Consider the following 20,485-nt stretch of genomic DNA (forward strand, 5'->3'; position numbering starts at 1 on the left):
ATGCATAATCATGACTGCTGCATTAAATGTTATTATCATTATGTGTATGTCAAATGACTTTTAACACTTTGAACTAAACCAAAAGAAGACCACCAGGTGCTTACCTGACCACCTGGTGGGTGAAATCTAAGCTGACAGGCCGCACTTTAACTTGGTAATCATCATGTCACTTCATACATGTACCGTAATGAGTTTGGAGCCATAAGTAGGACTTCACTCAGATACGCTCCAATGAAAACACTTGAGGGCATTCCTGGCACTGTCATTAACACTGAGGCTCATGGGTAACAGATGTGGCCCAATCAAAGATGAGCATGGAGACAAAAATAAATCCATCAGCCGACTGAAGGGGGGGAATTAATCTCGCAGCCTTCAGCAACACAAAGGTTGATTTTTAGACCCGACATAAGCGTCCAACTTGAGGACATTTTGAAGAACATTTGTTTTATCTGCATCGTCGTTTTATAACGATCGTAGCCTCTCTCAGGTCAATGCATCGTACTGATGACAAACATTTCAAATGTGCAGTTGCAGACGATGAAAAACATGGTTCACATATTAAATTAAGACACACAAACGCAATTAAGTATACACTCCAGCATGAGGAAATCAGCATTCAGCTAAACCAGACTTTGGACAAATTCAGTCTCTTAGCAATCAATTACTGTTTGAAAAAAATAAATTCACCCCTCTGATGATAATCCCAGGATTATGATTACAACCATCTTCTCTAATTACAAAAAAAAAGATATTCTGAAACTTCAAATTGACGAGGCGTCGGCAAAGCTGGTGGCACTAAAAGGTGAAGCCGGTGTCCTGAACATGTGCAAATAAAGTCCTGTCTCATTAACTTTAAGTTATGTCTGTACATGTCCCCGGCACACGATGGTCGTCTCTTGATGGTACGCAGATTAACACAGATCCTCACTATTTTTATTCAGATGTGCTTTCAGGAATATTAAAACACAAATGAGGCCACAGAAGACTTGACCTTACTGATTTTGGAAAATCCAGGCGAGGTTTCTGTGTCTGCCGGCTCCAGAAGGGCTCTTGAGGCCTAAGTAGGCGACGGAGCTACAGTACATTTGTGCACAGTGATCAGCTGTCTGTCTCACATACGAGATGTCTCATCATTTAAGAAAATACACGTCATTCCCTCTCTAATATCTATTTTAAATTGAAAGCATCTCCTTAAAACTAATGGATTTATTGTATCATCATCATGACAACAATATAATTTACCTTTGTCCAATAATCATTTTTACTGAATAGAGTTTTAACGCGTCATAACGTATCTCAATGGAACCTCTGTTAATGTTATAGCTAGTTCACTCTACTCGACTTTAGCAATGATTTTCAGCTCCTTGACAGTTTTGGAGCTTCCAGACAAAACGCCCCAGATCAGAGGCAAATTGGAGGCTCGTCGATGTCTCGCAGACACATTCCAGATATCCAGCATGCTAAACATCTGGGCCTGTCGGGGATTCCGGCCACGAGCTGCAGCCAATGAGAGTGCAAGACACGGTTTGAGGGGAAACCTGCAGGAGGAGGGGTCGCCTGTAACAACAGGAACTTACTGTATGTGTTGCTTTTGCAACTACTACGACTTTGACAGAGTAAGAGTTTAGCTTCCAGCTTTTCTAGCAATGGATTTCAGGTCTTTAGAGCTTCTTTAGATAAAGTTCAGCTTCCAACTCGGCCAGTTTTACATTTCAACTTCCAGCTTTTTCAACAATGCAATGCATTTGATCTTTAACATATTCAGAGAAAGTCATTTCATATTTCTGCATTTACAGGAAGGCCTTTTTATAGCAAACGCTTGTTTTATTTTCATTACTGCTGACTTTTTGTACAAACTGTTTTATTAAGTCTGATGTTAAACATTTCATTTTGGCCTATGTTTTTTATTATGTATTGTTTTAATCTTGATGTTTGCACTATTTTAACTTATGTAAAGCACTTTGTAACTATGTTTGGAAAAGTGCTATAAAAAATGTTTTATTATTATTTTCAGCAATACTTTGCAATTTATTTTAGCTTTCAGCATTCCTGCAGGAAATGCATCTTCTAGTTGTTGGTTTTGGTCTTTTCATGGAACTTTGACATTGACAATAAGGAAAATATAGAATATCACCAGAATTATCATTAAATTTTAATCCAAATATATATATATATATATATATATATATATATATATATATAATATATAACACAGAAAGTTTATTTAGTCCAAATTCAATCAGTCGTAAATTGAACGGTATTTCAGGCACATTTCATCTCTTCCTGACAGCAAACATGACGGCTCATTGACAGCTGCAGTTTTGACATGTAAAGGTTAGACTGTCCACTGTTTCCTGTCTTTGACCTATTGGACAGCTCGTGTGTGTAGATCTCATCCAAAATGGATCTTACCGTCTCTTTGGCCGGGTCAGGACCTCACTGACCACTCACACACACACACACACACACACACCGGCAAACAGTAGACAGATGGCAGAGCAGGCCGGGACGACTTGCAGTCCCTGAGGGAAGCCAATCAAACATTGTCATGGAAAAAGATGAAGTAAAGAATGACACAATCCATCAATCGGGCATCAAATGACCAATTATACACTCAGAATCCAATACAAGGTTTCATTCACTGCCCAGTGATGACGGGGACTTGTTGGACAACACATCACTTACAGATTTTACTCTGGTGACATTTTTTGTAGTGGCATCTTTCAAAACAAATCAGACAAATACCCAAATTCTCCCACGTGGACAATAAAGTATCTAATGCATGTATCTAATAAATAACTCAGCAAAGCAGTCTGTGTATTAACATTAAGACATATCACAATACAAGGTACATTATCTTTACCTCTAAAGATTATCATTTTTACGATTAAATACAACATACTGTACATGCTGCAGCTGAAAATATACCAAGACTGAAACTGCATTTCCCATTTAAAGAAGCTCTAAAGTGTTTTTATCACAATCTATATATGCAAATGTGTGAATATTGATTTCTTTGTTTGTCTACTGTTTGGTCACTCCCATCATCATCCTCACTGATAATTAGTGATTAGCATGCCAACATGCTTAAGATGGTGAACATAATACACATTTCTGTGTCAGCATTGTCATTGTGAGCATGTTCCTGTAACTGCTCACTATAGTGTCGGGGCTTACTGGGAAATTTTAATACAACTGAGCCATTGTTAATGTTATTTCTAACACCCAGTGGTGGAAGAAGTACTCAGAGATTACTAAAGTAGAGGAAGAAATACCATAGTCTGAAAGTTGTCTGTTCCTTACAAGTAAAATTCCAGCATTCAAAATGTTACTTAAGTAAAGAACAAACGTATTATCAGAAAAACGTCCTGAGTATCAAAAGTAAATGTAGGCCTATTTATTACGCAGAAAATCACATCCTTTCAGTGTTATATTATGAATAACACTTTGTGGGCTAATATATCTACTAGCCTATTACTTACATTCAATTGTGTAGCAATTTAAAGCTTCAGTAGGCAACAAGGTTTTGGCATCATTCAGGGAACGAGGTAATGCAGATTTTCTCCTAGGGTTCTAGGGGGGCTTTGTAGATTTGTAAACAATACAAAGGACCTCCAGCAGGACTCAGACTCTGAGCTGGAGGTGCTGACAGGTGCTGTCATGCAGCTGATGGGGCTCGTGATGAAGGTGCACACGGACAACATCAGCTGTAACAGTCCAGTAATCTCACCTGCACTCACCTTTACAATACACCAGGTGTTACAGTACACAGCTCCATCAATAGTGGCCATCATGTATTGTGATGGATATGACATATTATAGGCTCTCAGTTGGGATGTCAAAATAGCTTTTTTGTTCGTAGTGATCTTGGAGACAGAGAAATTGCAATTAAACACAAAATAAGTGGACATTTGGGGTAGTTTGAAGCACTCTAGCTTTATATATATATGGTATTTAATAGCATTGTTACCTGTCCGTTGATCCAGTCCGGGTTTTCCTCCGTCCCATATTAATTAAATATTATTATTATCATTATTATTATTATTATTATTATTATTAATAATAATAATAATAATAATAATAATAATAATAATAATAATAATAATAATAATATATGACATGGACAACATGAGACTAAAGACAGAAAAAAGATCAAATAAAATTCAAATAAAAACATAATAAATAAAAATAAGCAACATGATGACATTCAGTACAAGGGAAATGACTAATATATTTAAAATGTATATAGTTCATTTGTTAATATTTTCTTTACATAACAATTTTTTTTGTATATTTGGGATGTCAAAATAATAATTAATTTATAATTTAATTGTGTTTGTAGTGATCTTGGAGACAGAGTCAAAGATAATTCAACACAAAATCAGTTTAATGTGTGTTTGTTTGCAGCCCTCTAGCTTCATGTATATGGTATTTAACAGCTTTATTACCTGTGCGTGGATCCAGTCCGTGGATCCAGTCCGGGTTTTCCTCCGTCCCATATTAATTAAATATTATTATTATTATTATTATTATTTTTTTTATTATTATTATTATTAATATATGACATAGACAACATGTGACTAAAGACAGAAAAGAGATCAAATTAAATTACATAAAATAAAAACATATAATAAATAAAAATAAGCGACATGATGACATCATAGATATTTTAAATTTATATAGTTCATTTGTTAATATTTTCTTTACATAACAATTTTTTTGTTTGGGATGTCAAAATATTATTATTATTTTTTTTTAATTAATTCATAATTTCATTGTGTCTGTAGTGATCTTGGAGACAGAGAGGTAAGATAATTCAACACATAATCAGTGTGAATGTGTGTTTGTTTGCAGCCCTCTAGCTTCATGTATATGGTATTTAATAGCTTTATTACCTGTGCGTGGATCCAGTCCGGAGATCCAGTCCTGGTTTTCCTCCATCCCCTCCGTGCGTAAAGACCCGGACGTGGTCCTCCCCATCCCCTCCCCCCCGCCCCCCTCCCTTAGCAACAGAGCCAACATGGCTGCGTCCAGCACCGCGGAGCATCCTCCAGAGATCTCCACTCCGTTAAAGATCCCCAAGACCGAGGTCCCCTCTCCAGAGTCCGAGGACCTGAGCGACAGCAACCAGTACCAGTCCAACCCGTCCACACCGAACCGCTTCTCTCCTCTGAACGTGGTCTCTGGACCGGGCTGTGGACCGGGACCGGGCCGGCCGGTGGCCTCGTCCTCCTCCAGCAGCTTCACAGCCTGCCGGGGGATGTCCTGGACTCCGTCCGAGACCAACGCGCTGATCGCGGTGTGGGGCAACGAGCGGCTGACGGAGGCGCGGATGCAGCAGCTGGAGGTGGCCGGGACCGTGTTCTCCGGGAAGGCCCCGGGACCAGCCATGTACGAGCGGGTCTCCAGAGCTCTGTCCGAGCTGGGCTACGAGAGGACACCGTCTCAGTGCAGGGAGAGGATGAAGGTAAAGGACAGCTGTGTGCATGTGCATCATCATGTGCATCATGTCCATCATGTCCATCATGTCCATCCTCCATCATGTGCATCATGTCCATCCTCCATCATGTGCATCATGTGCATCATGTCCGTCCTCCATCATGTCCATCCTCCATCATGTCCATCATGTGCATCATGAAGGTAAATAACAGCTGTGCCTGTCCATCATGTCCTGCATGTCCATCATGTGCATCATGTCCATCATGTGCATCATGAAGGTAAATAACAGCTGTGCATGTCCATCATGTCCATCATGTCCTGCATGTCCATCATGTGCATCATGTCCTGCATGTCCATCATGTGCATCATGTCCTGCAGGTCCATCATGTGCATCATGTCCGTCCTCCATCATGTCCATCATGTCCTGCATGTCCATCATGTGCATCATGTCCTGCAGGTCCATCATGTGCATCATGTCCGTCCTCCATCATGTCCTGCATGTCCATCATGTGCATCATGTCCTGCATGTCCATCATGTGCATCATGTCCTGCATGTCCATCATGTGCATCATGTCCTGCAGGTCCATCATGTGCATCATGTCCGTCCTCCATCATGTCCATCATGTGCATCATGTCCTGCATGTCCATCATGTGCATCATGTCCTGCAGGTCCATCATGTGCATCATGTCCGTCCTCCATCATGTCCTGCATGTCCATCATGTGCATCATGTCCTGCATGTCCATCATGTGCATCATGAAGGTAAATAACAGCTGTGCATGTCCATCATGTGCATCATGTCCTGCATATCCATCATGTGCATCATGTCCTGCATATCCATCATGTGCATCATGTCCTGCATGTGCATCATGTGCATCATGTGCATCATGTGCATCATGTCCATCATGTGCATCATGTGCATCATGTGCATCATGTCCATCATGTACATCCTCCATCATGTCCATCATGTGCATCATGTCTTGCATGTGCATCATGTGCATCATGTCCATCATGTACATCCTCCATCATGTCCATCATGTGCATCATGTGCATCATGTGCATCATGTCCATCATGTGCATCATGTCTTGCATGTGCATCATGTGCATCATGTTCATCATGTCCATCATGTACATCCTCCATCATGTCCATCATGTGCATCATGTGCATCATGTCCATCATGTCCATCATGTCCATCCTCCATCATCAGGACCTCCAGCAGGACTCAGACTCTGAGCTGGAGGTGCTAACAGGTGCTGTCATGCAGCTGATGGGGTTTGTGATGGAGGTGCACACGGACAACATTAGCTGTTACAGTCCAGTAGTCTCACCTGCACTCACCTTTAAACACTCACCTTTAAACACTCACCTTTATACACTCACCTTTATACACTCACCTTTAAACACTCACCTTTACTCACCTTTCTAATACACCTGTGTTTTCAGTGCACAGCTCCATCAATAGTGGCCATCATGCATTGTGATGGATATGACATATTATAGGCTCTCAGTTGAGATATTCTCTGATGTTGAAGTTTCTGTGAGTCCCCGTACCGTAGACCTGTCCCCAACAACAGCCGAGTGAATCCTTTATTCATCCCACCACCACATACAGACGCTGCGGCGCTGCTACAGCCGCGTGAAGGAGCACGGCATCGGCAAGCGGAAGAGCAGCTACACTATAGAGCAGCTGGAGAAGGTGTTCGGTCAGGGAGGCTGGGACTCCCAGAGCTGTGCCCCGGTGCTGATCAACAGCAGCGGGTTGTATCAGGAGATGGAGTCTGATGGCAGCACCCTGGAAGACTTCTCCCAGGAGGACTGGTGCAACCAGGTGCTGGATTCGGCCTTCCAGGAGGGAGACATGGAGACCGGTGAGTGTGTTGGACAAGGAGTGGACGGATGACGTAAAAGACATGATAATAATGGGTTTAAACTAATATATATATATATGTGTTTGTGTTCTCTCCAGAAGAAATCCTGGTGCCTAAAAACAGAGCTCTGCAGATCCAGATCGAGCTGTCAGAACAAGCCCAGTAAGGCTGACTTCACTTTGTCTTTGAACATTGAACATGTTTGATATAAAGCTTTGTGCTGTAAGTACGCTTGCCCCCCCTCCCCCCTCTCTGCTCAGCTTTCACATTAGTAAAGTTGTTCCGTACCCGAGTACACTGCGTCATCATCCACGTGTATTTGTTTATGTTGAGATCAGCTGTTCTAGTGGCGGAGCATCATAAAACACTTCATTCAAACTGGACAGAAACAAAATAAAACTCACCAATACTGTCGTCGTTAGTCTTTCCAACAATCTCTCTCTCTGTCCGCTGAGCAGCTGAGCAGCTGAGCAGCTCTCGTTCTTCGCAGACAGACCATTAAATCAGCTAAATACAATACCAAACATCACTCAACCCCATCGCCTATTGTTTCTATTTTAAGGAACCTCTCGCCGGCCTTCCTGCTGGATCATCCACGGCCGTGCAGTTCAGAGGATGAGATCAATACATGCTGCGCGCAGATACAGACATACTGTAGATATGAAACTGTTTTATATGTATACAGATTTTGGAGGAGACCGGCGGCATTGAAAAGAGCCTGACCTTTCTAAACTACTCGCTGACTGCTAACATTACTCGCGTTAAATAGCGGTCCACTTCCTTGTTTTGGTACGATTGGCTTTCACACCTGATGCAGACCGTAGCCGAGTCCACAGGATCCGTACTCCAGTCCACTTGAAAAGGTGGTCTGGAGTACGGATCGACAAACCGTGCCCGAGTACGGTACGGAGCGTTCACACTAATCAATCCAACTGGACTTTGGGGACAAGTGTACTCAGATCCAGGCCCAGGTCCCTGATGTGAAAGCACCTTTACTCTGCTGTGTTCGGGACGTTTCTGGGCGTAGCGTCCAGGTGACCAGTAGGCACGCATCCAAGAAGAAGCTACGAAAATGACGGACACTATGCCAAAAAAACACAAATATAGTGAAGCCAAGCGGACAAATCTAGGGTTGGCTTTCAGCCGCTGCCGAGCAGCCTAACCTTCGCTGAGTCGGGGAGGAGGGGCCGACTTTGAATGAACCGACAAATTCTGCTCATCGTGCCTTTTAAGAATCTCCACGTCACTTCTTGGTGTTCTTTTGTTTTAGAGTTGTACTTTAGCCCCTCTGTACTGTGTCAAAGGATCACAAGAGACTACGAGACCGTTAGATAGTTCATCTGTAGAGATATTGATGCCTAAAGGCAGAGGTAACAGAAGTATTTAAAGCCACAGTAGCTCCTATAACCAGGCTAACATGGTGCTATTTATTGATGTAGTATGACAGGCGACTGCTTGTTAAATGGAAAACGTGTTTTTAATGCTTCGTCATTGTGATGTGTCTTTGGTTCTCTGCAGAAAAAGGGACATGATGCAGACTGTGATGCGTATTCTGGAGTCGGTGCAGCTGAAATGGGAGCACTTCCAGACGTGGACTGAGTTCTCACGGCTGCACCTCTCCAACAAACTGGCCATCTTTGGCGTGGGCTACAACACGCGCTGGCGCGAGGACGTGCGTTACCACTACGCTGAAATCAGCTCGCAGGTGCCGCTGGGCAAGAGACTCCGCGAGTACTTCAACCCGGAGAAGCCGGAAGGCCGCGTCATCATGACCAAAGTTCAGAAGATGAACTGGAAGAATGTCTACTACAAGTTCCTGGACATTACCATCAGCGAGGCGCGCTGCCTGGAGCTGCACATGGAGGTGGAGTGGATCCCCGTGTCCCAGTCCAGGGCAGCAGGCTGCAGCAGAGGAACATCCCACTACCTCCTTCCTGGGGACATCCCCAAAGCATACGGACTCTACGCTATTGGCTACGAGGCGGTGTCATCCATGTACGACATCGCTCACACCTTTCCCCAGGGTGACGGTGAAGACCATAGCTTACCTCAGTGCGAGTCAGAGAACGGGGCACACAGTTCAGCTGACGGAGACGGTGCAGAGACATGTTACAGGACCGGGGCTAAAGTCACTTACTGCTACCTCGGCATAGCGGAGGAGAGGACCATACAGCAGAGTCTCTTCCAGCACTTCCAGGGCTCCGGCAAACACTACGTCCACGGCGAACACTCCGCTGTGACGCGTTTCCTGCAGGAGAACTGCCGCGGTGCCGTCACGCATATGAACGGTGATGGAGGTGAAGACTCGTCTCAACTTTTTGCCATTTACATCAAATTCATCGAGGTGGAGCTGGACTTCCTCTCAGCAGGCTCCCTGCTGGAGTGCCTCGAAACTGCTGTCGGTTGTTCGTTGAAATACAACAACAAAGAAACGTCGTAACTACACTCAGTGTTTCACAATAAAGATATCATTATTAACACGTGTTACAGCCAGCAAGGCAACAAGAAAGGTGACCAATTCTGTGTTCTAAAGCATGGACGTGTGACAGTCTGGCATATTTTTGCAGCCTTTTCAGCTCCGTTGAAGAGATTTTTCATTACACCCGTATTAAGTCTGAAAAGAATGATGATGCACAATATGGCAGATGTATTGTGCAGAGATATGGGAACAGTAGATGTAGGTGTTACAGAGCTGCAACATCCAAGAAGTATGTACTTATTATTTACGGCTAATGTGCACTACGAAGGTTTCTGCTGCTTGTTTGGTGTAGATAAATATTGCCTCGTCAGGGAGCGTGGGGTTGGCAAGGTGACTACTGCAGTACGCATCTGTCTACCTCAGTAGGATGTAGCAAACAAGGCAGCAAAGGGACCACAGTGTGTATTTATTCTAAAACTGCCTTTACTTTGACTGTTGAGGTCTGGACCTGAATGCTCAAAGCATCGAAGAGTAACGGCTGGTTTCTGCCTTATGTTTTGCACGTGTAAATGGGCTGCAGCTAGGGATGCTTCCATGCTAATTAGGGAGAAAAGAAGAATTGGATTCCTGTTTATCCAACAGTGTGAACACCAGGTGCACAAACCCGACCGGCCGGTTGGGGCGTGGTGGCCATTCGGCACGCTAAACGACTCATGCAGCTTTATACCGTCCCGTATCAACGGCCGCTTTGTGCAGCAAGTATACGAAATACCACGTGTGTCAAGAGCGTTGTAAATAATGCAGATTAATGAAAACAGTTGCCACACTGCTTAGCATGGCTGAAGTGTCTTTGCAAACACTTACAAGCTGTAAAAATGATGAAAGTTCATCACAGCATCTCGACTGTACCACCTGCTGCTGTTTGGTTTTCAGCTGAGAGAGATTCAGTGTCATACCTGCTGCTTCATGTTGCTGCCTGCTACTCCATTTCACCGGGATGGAGCGCACTTTTTTTAAGCAGCTGTCTTGTTATCTGTTCAGCCTTCATGCTGACTTTGTTGCATGGTCTTTTGTAGCTCTAATGCACATCCAAACGCTCGACTAGGTCGCTGGGATTCCGAGTTTTGCGCCTGAAATACTGCCAGATCAGTACGGACATTATTCATTTACTCTTTGTGTTGTTTTTTTTTGTGCCATGGTATCAGAAATCACTGATATTACACTGGAGTGTAAGTATCCAGAAGGCCATCATGTATTGGTGGCCAGTACTTCGGAGCATCTCTAGCTGCTGCTGCTGCTGTGGGGTTTGTGGGTAGAAGCTGTGTTGATGAGTTACCAGCACCTCCCACACACTGGTATCTTAAATGCACCAGTGTTGCAGATGCCACACAATCATGCTTATGGGTGCACTGTAAGTGACTAGTCAGGTTAAGACACTAAGCTGCAGGGGTTAACTCATCCTTTGACCAATAAGTAAACTGAATTCTTTATGAACATGGTTCCTGAGGTTATGTGCAATGTGCCAGGGAAAGGACTGGACTGTAGAGAAGAATCAAACGAGGGACGAGTCCATATTGAATCCATGTATATGAAATCTACCTTATATATATCTAATATATATATATATATATATATATATATATATATATATATAAATATATATATTTAAAAAATATCGATGTTCTTGAGCATTCCGGCTTTTGCAAACTTGTTCATTTGTTTGGGTATACAGTATATAAAGATGAATATGATATTTTATATTTTATTGGTTGACACCATGTCTTGTATGTGATTGTTTTGAAGTCACCGTCCTGTATGTTTACATTTGAAAACCAATAAATGGGGCACTCACTGTCATTTGCCACGCAGTGAACCTGGACTCCTGTTTATGTGTTTGAGAGCTCACGTTAGTGCCTTTTAGAGAAATCTGCTTTATGTGCTGATGAACCACGCTGTCCTCACTGATGTTATATACTAACATGTGTTTATTCAACAGTAGAAGTGGAGTGGTGCGATACCAACATCCAGAGGCCTGTATACTACGAAGCCAGTTCAACATACCCAGCGTATCTTCTACTTATCTAGCTTAACTAACCCGAACAAAAGGGACCCCACTAAGCGGTCTTAACTCAACTCAACCCAGGGTTTCTCTATCTGGTTATGAGCGTGTTCACATGAAGAGGGCGATGTTCGCAGCATCTGACCAATCACAAACATGGACAAGTCTACTGTCAGCAGAGCGACACATTTGATTAACCAAGAGCAAACTATAACATTAAACAAATACAAAGAATATAATAGATGAATAGATTACACTTCATTATGCCCTTTGGTAAAGAGACGGCGTGTTTCAGCCTTCTTTCAGCTGCGTCCGGCGGTGTGAAACGGACTTGAGAGCAGCTTAAATCCAGCTGTCCTTCCTGCATCTGTCAGTTTAAACTGTGTTATGTGTTTATTCTGGATTATGACTAATTTATCATGTAATGTAAAACTATAATGCAACATATTTGTGTAATATTACCATTCGATCTGCTCACTGAGCTCTGATTGGTCAGTAGGAGGTGCTTTTATACGAGCTGATCTCTTATCTGGAACATAACCTGCTCCGGAGCAGGTTAGCTGGTCAGCATCAGTTACCATGGCGATCTACCCCGGTAAGAAGTGATCCACCATCGTAGGTAACCCTGAAGTTACCTCGTTACCCCCCAAATCCTGCTTCCTAGTCCAGGCCCCTGGGGTCACTAAGGTGACGTGCTGACGCCAAACATGGCCACTTGGGACGGCAATGTTGACCCCTGACCTTTCTCTCTAGCGCCACTTGTGTGGTTGAGATTTGTGGCTTTCAGTGAAATGTCTTGACAACTATTGGATGGATTCCCATGAAGGTTGTTCCAGATGTTCCAGATGAATTGTCATCACTTTGGTGATCCTCTGACTTTCCATCTAGCGCCACCATCAGGTTGTTTATGATCAGAATACCTGCAAAACTAAAGTCCCATCAGCCTCAGCAGAAGTAAGCATGCTAGAAAGCTTAACATAATGGTGAACATTATACCTGCTAAATATCAGCATGTTGGCATTTAGCTCAAATCAGCCTTGTGCTTTTAATGATTTGGTTTAGTGGCTGTAATTGCAGTAGCTGACAGAGATGTAATTCAGCCATGTGTCCAGGAGATGGCCATAGAGAGCTATATGTGGAAAATCCCCACATGGTGGTGGAAGAAATGACTTCACTTTGTCACTGTGAAATGAAATCTTTTTGCTTTGGAAGGCATTAATATCTCATTTAAAAAGAAAGAAAAAAGCCGGGAGACAGATGTGGAGAGCTGACTAATAATGCAAAGCCACAGCTGACACAACGTGTGGCTGTGAAGTGTGTGCAGAGAGACAACAACGCCAATGACCTCTTAGAAACAACCTTTGGAATGGGAACAAATATCTTTTTTTTGTTTAATCAGACATCCAAGAACGGTATGATAAGACATTTATTAAGTGAACAGAATGAATGAATCGATTATGACTCAGACACCAAAGCAACAGATAGATTGTCTTTATGAATAAAACGTGTCTGGCTCCGTCAGTTAGTTAATAATTAATGTTACATTTCACTGTCTTTTTTACTCTGGAGGTGCAGAATATTCCATTATAGCTCGCTGTTGTATATTTGATCGTCCGGTTTGTTCTTATTCACAGTTAATGTGTAATGCATGCAGTAATATGCGGATAGTATATAGTGTTTTGTCATCAAACTTTATACTGAACCTCCTGAAATATGAAACCACGACCTGAAGCTCAAACAAACCAACCCTGAACTGATCAAAGTGTCCTCAGTATCCATACGGGACGTCCAGAATGCTCTAGGTCTCTAGTCTGATCCATCCATCCTCTGAATGCTCTAGGTCTCTAGTCTGATCCATCCATCCTCTGAATGCTCTAGGTCTCTAGTCTGATCCATCCATCCTCTGAATGCTCTAGGTCTCTAGATTGATCCATCCATCCTCTGAATGCTCTAGGTCTCTAGTTTGATCCATCCATCCTCTGAATGCTCTAGGTCTCTAGTCTGATCCATCCATCCTCTGAATGCTCTAGGTCTCTAGTTTGATTCATCCATCCTCTGAATGCTCTAGGTCTCTAGTCTGATCCATCCATCCTCTGAATGCTCTAGGTCTCTAGTTTGATCCATCCATCCTCTGAATGCTCTAGGTCTCTAGTTTGATCCATCCATCCTCTGAATGCTCTAGGTCTCTAGTTTGATCCATCCATCCTCTGAATGCTCTAGGTCTCTAGTTTGATCCATCCATCCTCTGAATGCTCTAGGTCTCTAGATTGATCCATCCATCCTCTGAATGCTCTAGGTCTCTAGATTGATTCATCCATCCTCTGAATGCTCTAGGTCTCTAGTCTGATCCATCCATCCTCTGAATGCTCTAGGTCTCTAGATTGATCCATCCATCCTCTGAATGCTCTAGGTCTCTAGTCTGATCCATCCATCCTCTGAATGCTCTAGGTCTCTAGATTGATCCATCCATCCTCTGAATGCTCTAGGTCTCTAGTCTGATCCATCCATCCTCTGAATGCTCTAGGTCTCTAGATTGATTGGATGTTCTCCTTTGTTTTGAGAAAAAAAAAGCTAAAAACATGAGAAAGTATATTTAATGTGCCCTGACTGCATGGATATGTCACTGGAACAATATGTTTGGCCTCCAGGTGTCAGGTTTGCTCATCATTTCACCAGACTGTAGTCGGTTTGGATCAGTCTGTAGTCCAGTATCCAGTATTAGCCTCTCTGCCCTGCAGATAAATAGAAACAGGCCTGTTGTGACAGCGTTCCTCTGAATGCTGTAGATTTCAGCTGCTGGCTCCTGACGCAATTTACAACAACACAACAAAAACCTCCTCCCCATAAGGCTTGGACTCTGCTTCTTTGGATTTAATCACAGGAATAACCCTTGTTCACCTCTCATAATTGAGCAGTCGTCCTGCATTAGCCTCAGCCCTTGTTGCTGAGGCAACTGGGCAAAATGAAATAAAGGGGTCTGAGCACTTCGGAGAGCACAGGTCAGTCCATATTTCTACATCAGGGGGGTGAACTGCACCTTGGGAATTCACGTCAAGCTGAGTCCAGTGTGTTTCTGTGCTTTCAGACCCCACACCTCTTCACACATGATGGAGCAGGAGCTGCAGATCTTCAGGGGGAGACTGCATGGGGAAAAGGATGGAGCTTTAGTTGTGTGGGTTTGGAAATAGGCTTATTGTTGAAAAAAGCTGGAGGCAGGGTATTTGAAATCGGCAAATTGCCCACGAGTATGCCTGCCCGGAGTTGGATGAAACACCCTTTTTGCCCTTTATCTTTTTTAGAGACAAATTCAGGTCATAACAGGTCAGTGGTGAGGCACCACGGTGTTGTTTAGAGAACTTTAAAGCTGCAGTAGGCAGTATATATTTTTGGCATCATTAGGCAAAAAATCCATAATAACCTTTCAGCATATTGTAATTCAAATGATCTGAGAGACTTCTGCTCCTCATCATGACTCTGTTTTCAGGCTTGAGAACATCTAGACTGTAAAGGGAGACTTTGACCAATCACAGGTCCTTTCAGAGAGAGAGAGCGTTCCTATTGGCTGTGCCCCGGCTAGTGGGCGGTGCTTGGTATTTCCTCAACAGATCTCAACATGCCATGACTGTTAGGAGCGTCGGAGGACACCAGAGGACACAGATTACTTGTCTCATTTTACCGTTTTATAAAAATCCCTTTTTTTTTAGATTTGCTCCATTTCTACCTGCTGTGCAGCTTTAAGGAGGAAATCAGACGAAAATAATTAATATTCTGTATTTTTGAGTAACATTAACCAGACCGTCGTCTTTCACAATGAATTCTCCTCACACATCCATCACGCGTCTATATGCACAAACAAATGTAAAACCTAGAGGCATAACCAAATAATCACATTTGGTTTAATTGATGTTAACGTTTTTGATGAACATTTTGGGAAAAGACATATATAGATTTCTCATTTACAGTTATTATATCACATGTTTTGTGATATTTCGTGAAATTCAGAATTATATACAAAATTGTACATTTGCACATATAATGCTGCGGACAAGAGGACCAGATCAGAAGGGCCAAAAACATCATCAAGGACATCACTATATATATATATATATATATATATATATGAATGAAATACAGTTTCCAGCAGTCAAATACTCAGGTGAATAAACAATGTAAACTACACAAACAATAACAAATGCGAATACAAATAGCATCAATATATTTGTTATATTTATATTGTATTATCTCTTTATATATTGTACTTTCTTTTATATTTTTATTGTAATATCTCTTTATATATTGTACTCTCTTTTCTATTTATATTGTATTATCTCGTTATATATTGTTATATTTTTTATATTTTTATTGTAATATCTCTTTATATATTGTAATTTCTTTTTATTATGGAATTGTCACAATCTAATTTCGTTGTATACACAATGATAATAAAGATCTTGAATCTTGAATCCTGAATCCTGAATCCTGACAGGTGTACCTGCATCAAGCTGCAACATTATAGGCAGTGAAACAGCGGATGTCAAGTCATCTTTGCTTTCAAAATAAGAGCTGACTGTCCACTCAAAGCTTAAACAATGTGTTTTATTTTGAAGCTCATAAGCAGAAGTTGTGATTAACATTGATGCGCACTTGATGCGTAAAGGAGAGCTGGAGACTCTCAGTCCGACTCCTCCGTCTCATTCCTCTCTCTCTGGATCTGGAGGACTGAAGGACGACTACTGGCAGAGTTGGATCCGAGCTGAGGAGACTCTCTGCGGGGAGAGGAGAGCTGTCAGAGACCAGAAGAGTCTGATACACTTTATTACTTTATTTATTATCAGCCTTAAAGGTTCATCTCATCTGCAAAGTCCGAGGAGAGGAGAGATCCTGCATGTTTGGCTGTGGGACATTTCTTTCCTCTGTGTTAACCTGACGTGTCTGCTGGGAGCTTCAAGGGAAAGCAGACACACCTGAGGAGCTTTACCTGAGGACAAACACAGCTCATACATATATATATTATATTTAAATATATATAAATATATAAAGCTGGGTGAAGGACATTAACCATGGAGGTCTGCACTACTTCGAGGAAACTTACTTTGCTGTCGTGCACCTTCCTGTGGGGGCTCTCAGGTCAGTGAAGACTTTATTCTCACACATTTCCTCATTTATTCAGCTGTGCATGTCTGTTTTTTTTGCATGCATCAAATAATAACACTTCACATTCAGCAGATCTTTTATAGATAATGTAAATATTGCACCTAAAATTGGTCTAATATTGGTCAATATTTTCATCCACCTGCAAAGCAAAGTCTGCCTCCTGAGGATTTTCAACACTTTACTATGCACATATGAAGTGTATTTCTTAGATGGATGGACCTGAAACCATCCTGCCATCATTCACCTAATTAACTATCACCTAACTATAACTGATTAACTAAGGAGTCAAATCAGAGAACAGGTGTTTCTGCTGGGTTAATGGTCAGTGAAGAGCTGACTCTCACACATTTCCTCATTTATTCAGGTGTGCATGTCTGTTATTTTTGCATGCACCAAATAATAACTCTTCACATACAGCAGATGTTTTATAGATCATGTAAATATTGCACCTAAAATGTGTCAATATGTTCATCCATCTGCCTCCTGAGGATTCTCAACATTTGACTCTGAACATATGAAGTGTATTTTTTAGATGGAACCATCCTGCCATCATTCACCTAATGAACTGATGAGTAAAATCCGAGCCCAGGTGTGTTTGTGCTGGGTTCATGTGTGCCAGAGAGGATGATGAAGGGCGCTGGATTTAAAAGCTGAAACACCTGTTTGTTTTTTCCACAGGATTTTGAAACAAGTGTGTTACACATGATTATGTCCTCCAGGGAGAAATAATCCCTTTATAGCTGCTGCAACATTGGCTCAGCCGTCACTCTCTCTCTCTCTCTCTCTCTAGCAATGTATTAAACTCCTACTTTCACTGTGGAGCTGTACAGTACTGTAAGCAGCCTACTTTATTCCCCCCCTTCCTTTGCCGTCTCTGTGATTTAGAAATTGGGGCACGGTTCACAGCTGCACGAGTATTTAGCAAATGTTTTTTGAGGAATGAGAAGTTTTAAATGATTAAACAGGTGAGCAGCGTTATCTAGAGGGGAGCATCATTCTACACTTTACAGGAGAAGATTAGTACGGTTTGTAATGATTTCTCATCGTCAGATAGAGGCAGAGCCGTCAAGTCAAATGTAGTCGTATGCATATAGCAACAAGGTTTTGCTCTAAGTTCATATTCATCTGGTCATGAATTTTCAATCATTTTCACTAGGGATGCACCGATACCAATACCAGTATCGGGTGTCGGGTCCGATACTGTGCTCATGTACTCGTACTCGCCAAACGGCTCCGATACAGCGACACCGATACCACTTTACAGCAGCGTGACGTTAACCTCTCGTCACCATCTTTCGTCTCCTATCGCATGCGCTCACGCTCCACCTCCCTGACGGTGCAGGCGAGACGGTCCAGTGGTGCTCCCGACCCCGCTGGGCCGGGATCCCACGTCAGCCGGTGCGCACCGGCCCTCACTGTCATTGCGCCAAGGGGTTTTGCTTGCACCCTCTGACTCGTGCGTGTGTTAGACTCCTTGGTCCGTGTTTCAAGACGGGTGGGTTGCCGACATCGCCGCAGACCCCTGGTGCCTTTTACATGGGCTGAGCCCCGATCTGGAGGTGCACTAAGGACAGTCCGCTCCGGTCGACAGTCGCACCAGGAGCAGGGGGCCCCGTCCCTCCCCGGCGGGAGAGAGGGCGCAGCGGGCACTTTGTCTATGACCCCGGGAAGCACCTTCGTCCCGAGCCTTTCCAAGCCGACCTAGAGCCGGTGGCGGCGCACCGCCTCGTATGCGGGACTCCCCAGCCTACTTTTATCATTCCTCTTGTCTCAACTCAACTCTCAGCATCAACATTTTGTGGCAGTCATGTATGCTTTCATGTTTTAACCTGGATATAGACTTCTCTCACCAAACAGGAGATATCCGTTTAAGTTATGGAGCTCCATCAGCTCCAGGTGAGAGCGTATTAGTTCCATCAGACAGGACGGTGACTTTCATTTTCAGCCTGTGAGACATGAAAGCGAGCAGGAGCTTCACATTTTGTGTGAATTTTGCTCTCAGCTGCCCGAAGCCCGTGTGTGCTTTTCAACGCTGTTGCCAAAACAATCACATGCGCTGACACAGGCTATCTCAGAGGGAGGGGTATTACCTGAGAAACTTTGTCACACACACACACACACACACACACACACACCCTTATGCTGGCATTGTGGTTTCGACACCTTTAAGGCATCTCAAGGAGCGATTGTCTCCTAGTGACTAACCTGGAGTTTTCACAGCAGGCTGTGATTCACTGTCAGTCCCAGTACGTCGGGACAATACAACCACCAAGCTGACCTTGAACTTGACCTCTAGATTTGACTCACCATCAATCGGCCCTGCAGCTGTGTCCTGGAAAACACTGAGTGGTCAAGGTACAGAGAGGAAACGTTCATGAATAGCAGCCTGTGGCGACAGGAAAGCCGAGCGCACCTCGAGTCCCCGATGTAGCGCCGGCTGTGTTGGAGCAGGAAGTGAGCGAACAAACATGATTAGACCTTATTTGGTGTTTCAGTCAAGAATCAGAGCAGCGTTACGTTATCAGACTGTCAACGAACACGTCATTTAAGATCAAGAGCTCCACTGACATTTGACTTTCACCCGAACCACCAGTCAACCGTTAACTTATTTATGTTGACTACTTACATTTGTCACTTAATTTATGCAACAAGCATACTTATTTTAACCCGAACCGTGATCTTTTCCTAAACCTAAACAAGTAGATTTGTTTGAATTCACAACATTAAACAGGCGTCAATGCGACAGTGTGTCCGTATGCGACGAGATGGGAATGAGAACAGCGTTAAATGACGAGCTTAAAATGCGGAGACATGACGCACAAAATGTCCTTAAAAGAGCTGTGCTATTTCTACGCCTTCTCATGAGATCAGCAGCCAAGTCACATAGTTAGTAAGATGCTATGTCTGCCGGGACAATAGTAATAATATTGTTAGATGTGACAGTGTGCAGTGGAAAGCTACTTTTGTATTCTTGGCATTAGCACTGTGTTTTAGTTGGTGGTGCGTGTGTGTGTGTGTGCGTGCATGAGATGTGAATGCATTTACATGAGCACACATGGTAATCTTGGAGCTGGACGTGACATCCTTATCAAAGGCCAGCAGTGTATAAGCCATACGCCCTTATCTCTGGACCAACAGTTGTACAATCACTCTTCTATTCTGGACACACCATCCAGCAAACGAACATCTTCATTTATTTTCCAGGTGAGTCCCACAATGGACTTCACTTATTTAACAAGGTCAATCCATACGAGCTTCAGAGGCTCCGTTGGGATGCTGTGCTGCCGGCCGCTGCTGATTTTCCGTGGCAGCTCTCGGTGGTTCAGAGAAGTGACTGAGAGGGCTGCAGGCGTTATTTTGAGCTATATATATTATGTTAACACGGGGTCCTGATCCTTCCCCCATTAGAACACATCATGCCTTAAAGCTTGGCATACTGACATACTCTATATATGACAACATTGGTTTGTTTCCTGTTTCACTCCCTATTGTTACCCTGACGACTTCATCCCAGAATACACTCCATGTCCCCGGACGCTGCTAAAG

General features: G+C 43.1%; 2 protein-coding genes across 2 annotated transcripts in view; both read left to right on the top strand.

Moving 5' to 3' along the window:
• Positions 1-20,485, top strand: part of esama (endothelial cell adhesion molecule a) — a 210,537-nt gene that overhangs the window by 144,056 nt on the left and 45,996 nt on the right. Inside the window, exon 2 of the mRNA XM_074612060.1 lies at positions 16,511-16,912. Coding sequence (XP_074468161.1) covers positions 16,846-16,912 — 67 coding nt within the window. The 5' untranslated portion in view covers positions 16,511-16,845. The remainder of the gene's footprint in view (positions 1-16,510; positions 16,913-20,485) is intronic.
• On the top strand, positions 5,000-11,362 carry msantd2 (Myb/SANT DNA binding domain containing 2). The gene is made up of 4 exons (XM_074611285.1): positions 5,000-5,467; positions 7,052-7,307; positions 7,406-7,469; positions 8,826-11,362. Exons 1-4 carry the CDS (start codon positions 5,021-5,023, stop codon positions 9,745-9,747), a joined length of 1,689 nt encoding a protein of 562 aa, XP_074467386.1. The 5' UTR covers positions 5,000-5,020; the 3' UTR covers positions 9,748-11,362.

The sequence above is a fragment of the Sebastes fasciatus genome, chromosome 16 (genome assembly GCF_043250625.1).
Source record: "Sebastes fasciatus isolate fSebFas1 chromosome 16, fSebFas1.pri, whole genome shotgun sequence".
Taxonomy (NCBI): domain Eukaryota; kingdom Metazoa; phylum Chordata; class Actinopteri; order Perciformes; family Sebastidae; genus Sebastes; species Sebastes fasciatus.